Here is an 8,252-nt window from a genome sequence, read left to right on the forward strand (position 1 = left end):
AAAAAAATGTATTAGGCTGTGTTGATTCAATTTATATGGACAATTCAGTATTGTCAAGCTATCAGTCTTCCAGAAACATTTCAAGAGTAGAGGTGGCATTATGTTTTACCTGCTCCTCCAGATCATCAATTACAACCAAGTCTCCACTATCAAACTGACACATCTGTCGAGACATGTTCCAGAAATTCGAATGATATTCTGTATCAGCAAACCAGTAGCAGTGTCCCCTGAAGGAAATCCAGCCTTTCCTGCAATCCAGACACTTTGGTCTCACTAGACAAGGGGGAAGAGCAGAATAAAGTGAAACTTTGGTAAAATAATCTCAAAACGAAAATATATATATATCTAGAAGAAATCCATGTGGACTTATTTAACATTTCAATCATCAAAATTACTCAAGCAAAGCTTTTAAAGGTAGAGTGCAGATCAATATTGGAAGGTGATTAAATTACGATATCATTCAGTCAGAAGTGGCATACCACAGGGTTCACTAAAAAACAAAAACAATATTCTCTGAAATTAAAACTTGGCTGTAAACCTGTTGCTAATGACTTCATTTTACTGGCTCAGTTTGTGGTCAGAAAGTGACCTTCAGCACTCTACCTGTGATAATAATGGTCAGCTATGTCTTGAAAAACTGTTTATAACAGAATATTTCAAAAATAAAATGAGTAATCAAGAGTTTCAAAGGTAATCTAGAAATATAATTACTATCTGGAGGACAGAAATGTTCAACTTTAAAGGATGAAAATGTCATGACAAAATTGTAGAAGATTTTCAGGGCATCTTTGTCTTTGCATTGATTTTCCTTCTCCTTTTTCTGTACTCTCAGTTTCTCTTTCTCTTTCTTCAGCTCCTCTTTCTCTGTCTTCAGCTCCTCTTTCTCTTTGCTCAGCTTATCTTTCATTTTGTTCAGATCCTCTTTCTCCTTGTTCAGGTCCTTTGTCGTTTTGCTCAGCTCTTCTGTCTTTTTGCTCAGCTCTGCTTTCTGTTTGCTCAGCTCTGTTTTCAGTCTGTTCAGCTCCTCTGTCTCTTTGCTCAAGTCCGCTTTCTTTTTGTCCAGCTCCGTTTTCTCCTTGTCCAGCTCTCTTTTATTTTTGTTCAGCTCATCTCTCTCTTTGTTCAGATTCTCTTTCAATTTGTCCAGCTCTGTTTTCTCCTTGTCCAGCTCTCTTTTATTTTTGTTCAGCTCATCTCTCTCTTTGATCAGATTCTCTTTCAATTTTTCCAGCTCCTCGGTTTTTTTGGTCAGCTCTGCTTGCTCTTTGCTCAGGACTTCTTTCTCTTTGTTCAGTTCCTTTGCCTTTTTGTTCAGCTCCTCTTTCTCTTTGCTCAGCTCCCCGTTTTTTTTGCTCTGCTCCACTTTCATTTTGTTTAGGTCGCCTTCCTCTTTGTTCAGTTCATCTTTCTCTTTGCTCAGCTCCTTTATCTCTTTGCTCAGCCCGTCTTTCTCTTTGTCCAGTTTGTCTTTCTCTTTGCTCAGCTCCTTTATCTCTTTGCTCAGCCCGTCCTTCTCTTTGTCCAGTTTGTCTTTCTCTTTCCTCAGCCTTGCTTTCTCTTTCCTCAGCTCTGCTTTCTCTTGGTTCAGCTCTATTATTTTTTTGCTGAGCTCATTTATCTTTTTGATCAACTCTCCTTTCTCTTTGATGAGCTTATCTTCCTCTTTTTTCAGCTCATCTTCCTCTTTGTTCAGCTGCTCTTTCTTTTTGATTAGCTCCTCTGTCTTTTTGCTCAGCTCATCTTTCTCTTTGTCCAGCTTATTTGTTTCTTTTTTCAGCTCATTTGTTTTCTTGCTGAGCTCGTCTTGCTTTTTGATCAGCTCCGCTTTCATTCTGTCCAGGTCTCCTTTCTGTTTGTTCAGCTTGTCTTTCTCGTTGCTCAGCTCTTGTTTGTCTTTGCTCAGCTTGTTTTTTTCTTTGTTCAGTTTGTCTTTCTCTTTTCTTATCTCCTCTTTCTCTTTTATCAGCTCATCATTCTTTTTGTTCAGTTTGTCTTTCTCGGTGTTCAGCTCCTTCTTCTCTTTGCTCAGCTTGTCTTTCTCTTTAATAAGTTCTGCTCTCTCGTCATTTTTTTTCAGCAGCTCCTCTTTCTTTTTGCTCAGCTCGTCTTTCTCATTGCTCAGCCCTGTTTTCTCTTTGCTTAGCTCCTCTTCCTCTTTTTTTAGCTCCTCTTTCTCTTTGCTCTGTTTGGCTTGCTCTTTCCTCAGCTCGTCTCCCTCTTTCTTCAGCTCCCGTCTGTTACTAATCAGCTCCTCTCTGTCTTGGTTCATCTCCTCTTTCTGTTTGTTCATCTCCTCTTTCTCTTTGCTCAGCTCGCCTCTCTCTTCCTTCAGCTCCTCTGTCTCTTGGTTCAGCTCCTCTGTCTTATTGTTCAGCTCCTCTCTGACTTGAGTAAGCCTCTCTCGGGTAGCCCTCTCTCTTAATATGCTCAGGCGTCTGTCTCGGATGACCTGCTCAATTTGGTTTTTCATCATCTTTCGTTGGTCAATCAGTCGCTTTTTGTCTGTTGTAAGAGTTTTGATATTTTCCAGCTGATTGGCCGTCTTCATACCCACTATAAAAACACACACATTAGTCAGAATGTCAGTGAGTCTGTATTGGAGAACATCATCACAATTTTCAGTTGATCTCTTAAGCCCTTTTAGGATATCAGACCATATTCTTTGGCTAGAACCAAAGGACACTTAACTGATTTTAATATTTCATTAACACATTTATTTTGGGGGGCTGCATGGTGGTAGCACAGTTGCCTTGCAGCAATAAGGTTCATTGATTGAGTCAGTGGGGTCCATATCTGTTGAGTTTGCATGTCCTCCCTGTTCATGTGAATATTGTCTCCGGTACTCCGGCTTCTGACAGGAAGCTGGGAGCCGACAGTCATCAGCCTGACAGCCTCATGGCTGTCAGGCTCATTTGTCTCACTAAATTGCCCTTAGGTATCCAGCCTTCATTAAATATGAGTCTGTTCATAAAAATAGCCATTTAAATTTAGGAAATGTAATTAATAGACAATAAATAAATAGGTCTTAAAGGATCCATGATTAGTTGTAACAACAGACTTTATTTAAGAAATATTTATTTTAAAAGTAATACACTAATTATCCTGTAGGCTGTTTAGTTCCAATAAATTTTAGTGACCTCCTTGGGTGAAAAATATAACAACCAGAGAACCAGTGTGTGTTTGTGTGTTCCAGTATTGTCTGGAAAACTACAAATAGGACTTTAGACCTCTCCCCCCACCCCAGCATCCAGGTGAAACTCAAAATAGTTTCTGTTTTTCTAGCAACAAAATGCGCATCTCTCTCTTCCCTCCATTGTTTCTGTTGCTGCTGAGAAACGGTGGTTCTCCCCAAGACGAGTAGAGGAAATAAAATTAAATTACAAAAGAAAATAGTAACGCAAAGTGATTTCGATAAGTAACTGTAGTCTGACTACTGGATTTGAAATAGCAACGAGTTAGATTACTTGTTACTGAAAAAGTGGTCCAACGTCAGTAACGCATTACTGACATCACTGATAACAAGATATACATTTTTAACAAACATTTAAAACTCTGAGCAGAATACACCAGGCCAAACTCTTGGTCAACCCACAGAAACAAAAGGTAAATAGAAATTTTTATTTGTGTAATTGAACTTAACTAAATTGAGAGGACTGGTGTCTGAGGCGTCCTGCTCCCAAATTGAAGAGTACAATTGTAGTTTTATGGTGAAATAAAGGATCTAATGGAATAAAAGGACAAAGATGCATATGGGCTTTGCAGCCCTGTATCCGGCAAACCTGACAAGGGGCCGGCGGATGTGTTCTTCCAGTGCAGAGTTGGACACTTGAAGTCGTAGGGCAGCTTTAGATATCCCTCTAGTTTTATAGAGTTTATGGGAAGCACCAACACTGATTATTTGGGAGGTGGACCCAATGAGGAGGCTGACCTCATCAGTGGAAAGGTAATGCTGGCATGCCGATCCCGCCAATCTATCTCCTATGTGTGCATAACTTCTTTCAGTGTGTACATTTATTATTTCATTACTAAACATGAGCATGCTGACCTCATGTATGTGAATCTTTTTTAACAGAGGCAGAAGCCATTTCTTCTTTCTGCGTCTCTGCTTGCCTTTGGTGTTGAGGTGACCTCTGTGCTTGCTGTACATTTGCGCTGCTGTAAGTTTTGTATGCTTGTTGTCTGTACATGGAGAGAAGAAATACATTTGTGTGATTTGTTAATAAATTTTGTGATTAGTGTATGCGCTCCTGTTTGTTGCACTCTGTGTGTTGGTGTGAAAGGACCAAGGCCCGCCTGCATGTGTGTAGCTTCTAGTAAAGAGACCCCTGCTGAGTTGTTTGGGTTGATCCCAGAGGAGATTTGTGTATTGTTATATTTTTGTTTGGCTTGTCTTGTTGTGTTGGTGGATGGCGAATGAGAATATATTATGAACAATTAAGAAATGATCGTTGTTGGATGGTATACTGCTGGATTTGTTTTGTTAGGCACAGGTAAAACATGAGGTTGTTTGTTGTCATGGAGCACCTGGCTGTGTTCCATGGAAACAAGGGAGCTTTGGGCTCCCCCCCCTTGGAAGTAGTTTGATAGCCTTTAAGATGGATTTGCACAGAGATTTGATAATGCCAGGCCGCCTAATCAGACTAGAAGACAGAAACTAAAAAGGGGATCAAAGAGGAGATGAAACAAATGGTAGTTAACTTTATAACTTTGTCCCAGGACAGGATCTGTAGTTACAGATCAAGGTGTTTGCTTCAAAGAAGCCATCTTTGCTCTGTAGCCCCAATAAAACTTTTCATAATTACTGGCTTTAGACCCTGTCCTTAGGGATGACCCTGCTCCCAGCATGGGGGCGGGCGGCAGAGCAGAGAACAAAGTGGGGGAAATCAATGTAGCGTGACCATTTCATTGGTATTTTAAGATTTCTTATGGAGTTCAATGCTTAATGTTGCAAATCAGTTTTTCAAGACATCTTCATTTTTGCATGGTTTAGAAGAATAAATAACTTTGGAATTTGTGTGTTCCTGTTGGAAAAATAAGAATAAATTTACAAATATTTCTTCTCTTTCTCAGGACGACACAATTGGGAGACACAGCAGAGGGCAACACGCTATCTCACTCATTTCTGACTTCAGTTCTGAAACCGGATCACTAGAAGATGTCATTGCATATTTCAAATAATCATGTGACATTTACAATCAGTTCAATTCATAGGTTTCTTTACAACAAGGATGGGACACCCTCCCAGTCGGCATCTACTGAAAGAAAATTACTGATAAAATGGTGAAAAAGGAAAATAACTCTTATAATAAAGTGGATTGATGTTAGATGTGAAATAACAATTGAATAAAGACGTGCTTCTTTAACAGGTGATCAAGAAAAGTGAACATTAATTAATTTTTTTTTTTTCTTATAAGAGGATCTCCCTGCACAAAAAATGCATTTTGTTTGGAGAACATAGACCTGTGACAGAAACCCAAGAGTTGAAGACTGACATGAACTTTACAGGTTCGACAATGATGAAGGTGGCATTTTTCAGACTGGACAAACCTGACCAAAAGAGCACTTTATGAGAGACTCCACTAGGGAGATTAAAAATAGCTTTGAACGAATAAACTGAAGACTTTAAAAAGAATTGGTGAAAACAAAACAACATTAAAAAAGATTGAAAATAATGTTTACTTAAGCAGAAAAATAAAAAAGGAAAATTATATTTAGAACTTTAAGCAAGACAAATTTTAGCTTGAAAATGAGGAGAAATATGTGATTTGGAAAATAAATATTTGGTTATTTCCTAAATAAAATCAATAAAAATTGGGAAACTCCAAATTTAGAGTTAACCAGTATCTTTATGCCAAACATTAGTGTGACAAACAAAAAATTACTTAAACAGGTAAAATGTGAATCTTTAAAAATGCTGTAAAATCAGTGAAAGACTTGATGTTTTTGGGTGATGTTTTCTTAAAAAGATGTAATTCAGATGGACTATTTGAAAATTAAAGATCAACTGATCTTTAATGTGAAAAAAATACGTTAAATCATAGAGAATAAAGTTCTTTCTTTTGTGAGATGTTTGATTGTTCAATAAACACCCCCAACCAGTTTTGGTCAGACTGAAGCAGGGGTTACATCATGTAGCTTCTTGGAACAGAAATGTGAGATTACTGTCTGTCCAGCTCCTTCACACTCAGCACCAAACCACTCCAGCACCTGGTGGGAACAACGAGGCGCTGGAGTGCTCATCTATGAGCAAATATAAATAGCTTGTAGATGAGCAATTTAGCTTTGTTTGACTACAAAAAGCAAAGACAAATTCCTGCAGTTCACAAGCCAGACATCCTCCTCTCCTCAACTACGCCTTTAGCTCTTCCATAAAAACTTTAACACCTTGACAGGTTTCAAGCTGGGCAGCATTAAGTTGAACTGATTCTTGGTAACACTTCAGTGTCCCTGACTTTTTATCAACCCTCACATCTCCTCTTACTGCTGAACGCTTGCATCCCAAAGCTTTAAACCTCTAAATACTTGTTATAAAGGAAGCAACTTAAAATATATTCTGTTGAAATGAAACTCACTGTAGACGATTTTTGCAGTCAGTATGACACAAAGCAACCCCAAACACACCAAAAACAGAGAAGAGCACCGGAGTGTTGATGGTTCCACTTCTTCTTCAGCTGAAAAAAACAAGCAATGGAATCAATAAGTTATTGATCAATCAATCAATAAAGTTTATTTGTACAGCACATTTCAGCATCAAGGATGTTCATCATCATTAAAATCATCAAAACACATCGAACATGTTGGTCAGTGTTCCAGTGATTACTGGTCCAAAGAAGTTTTAAACAGCTGGGTGTTTATCCTTTTTTTTTAAAGTAACTCAGTGTTTCTGCTGTTTTGCAGTTTTCTGGAAGTTTGTTCCAGATTTGTGGTGCACAGAAGCTGAAAGCTGCTTCTTCATGTTTGGTTCTGGTTCTGGGGATGCAGAGCAGACCAGAACCAGTCACTCTCAATATGGCTTTTTTAAATGTTCGCTCTCCCTTAAGCAAATCTTTTATAGTAAATGATTTGATTTTAGATGCTAAACTGGATTGCTTGTTTTTGATAGAAAATTGGTTGGGCACAGATGCACCAGTTGTGCTCACTGAGGACCGTTTTAAATTTTATTTTTGTGCTCGAAGTGGCAGGAAAGGTGCTGGTACTGCTTCAATATTTAATAATTCAGTGGGTGCTAAAAAGATTTCACTTGAGCATCATGCCTTTGTTTTTAGCAACTTGCAAATACTTTGTGTTACTGTCTACAGGCCACATGGACAAACTGATTTTATGACTGAATTTTTTTAGCTTTTATCTTTTATTATTCAGCGTGACACCATGGTTTGAACTGTTACTAGGCACCATCTTATCCCTGAGTTGATTGATCATTTTATTAAGAGTGTTGCCCCAAATGTCCCTGATATTTTAGCTGCTTCCTGTGACTCTATGGTCAGCCAATATTTAAACAAACTGAAATCTAACCAATCTAATCAGAAGTCTCTGGGGTCAGCAGGTCCATGTCTGAGGAAGACCAGCGCCTGACGGAGGACCAGACTGAGGCGCACACACACCGGTGCAGCCTGGGGTACCGCCTGCTACCCCTACACTTGTTTTATGAATAAATTAATCAAAAAGGCTGACGATGTCTTTTGGTGTTGTATCCATCCCCCCATGATTTTGTTGCGGTCTTCTGAGCCGGGCCGTAACACAAGGTTAAAAACATTTTTGTTTAGAGATGATTATTTAGAATAATAAATTAAACATCACTAATTTTAGGCCACACTAAAAATTGTGTTTATTTTTTCCTTATTGCACCACTGCATTCTATCTATTCTCCATTTTATGTTTTCAGCATGTAAAGGACTTTGAATTGTTGCTGAATTGTGCTATACAACTAAATTTGGCTTGCAGAGAGATTTCTCAGATTATATAAGAAAATTAAAGCTCAATTTTACATGCGACATAAAAACAATTCCTGTTACAGCCCATGTTAAGAAACTATAACTTCCTGTAGAGGGAATAAAAATGTGGGAAATGCTTTTGGGTAGCATTGTTACTTTTTAATCCTCAAAAACTGTAAAATACATATAGAGTCACTTACATTTAAGAGGATTTTTGGCATTGTTGACATTGACTGTAGAAGAGCTGTCTTCATCCATGTTGTTCTCCATCCTTTACGGGAAAAATAAAGATTTAGATATTATAAAATGTCCAACAGCTGC

General features: G+C 38.3%; 1 protein-coding gene across 2 annotated transcripts; it reads right to left on the bottom strand.

Annotated features, from left to right (window-relative positions):
* Nucleotides 1-46: 46 nt before the first annotated feature.
* Nucleotides 47-8,209, bottom strand: LOC103133247 (trichohyalin-like). 2 transcript variants are annotated; one of them, XM_016667798.1, is made up of 5 exons: nt 8,132-8,209; nt 6,573-6,671; nt 1,963-2,553; nt 712-1,752; nt 47-273 (listed from the first exon to the last, which is right to left on the bottom strand). In XM_016667798.1, exons 1-5 carry the CDS (start codon nt 8,199-8,201, stop codon nt 62-64), a joined length of 2,013 nt encoding a protein of 670 aa, XP_016523284.1. In that variant the 5' UTR covers nt 8,202-8,209; the 3' UTR covers nt 47-61. The 2 variants fall into 2 exon arrangements, with proteins under 2 accessions (XP_016523284.1, XP_016523282.1); XM_016667796.1 differs by having other exon boundaries at nt 712-2,553.
* Between the last annotated feature and the right edge of the window lie 43 nt (nt 8,210-8,252).

Source organism: Poecilia formosa, unplaced genomic scaffold, assembly GCF_000485575.1.
Source record: "Poecilia formosa unplaced genomic scaffold, Poecilia_formosa-5.1.2 Scaffold2432, whole genome shotgun sequence".
In the NCBI taxonomy this organism is placed as follows: domain Eukaryota; kingdom Metazoa; phylum Chordata; class Actinopteri; order Cyprinodontiformes; family Poeciliidae; genus Poecilia; species Poecilia formosa.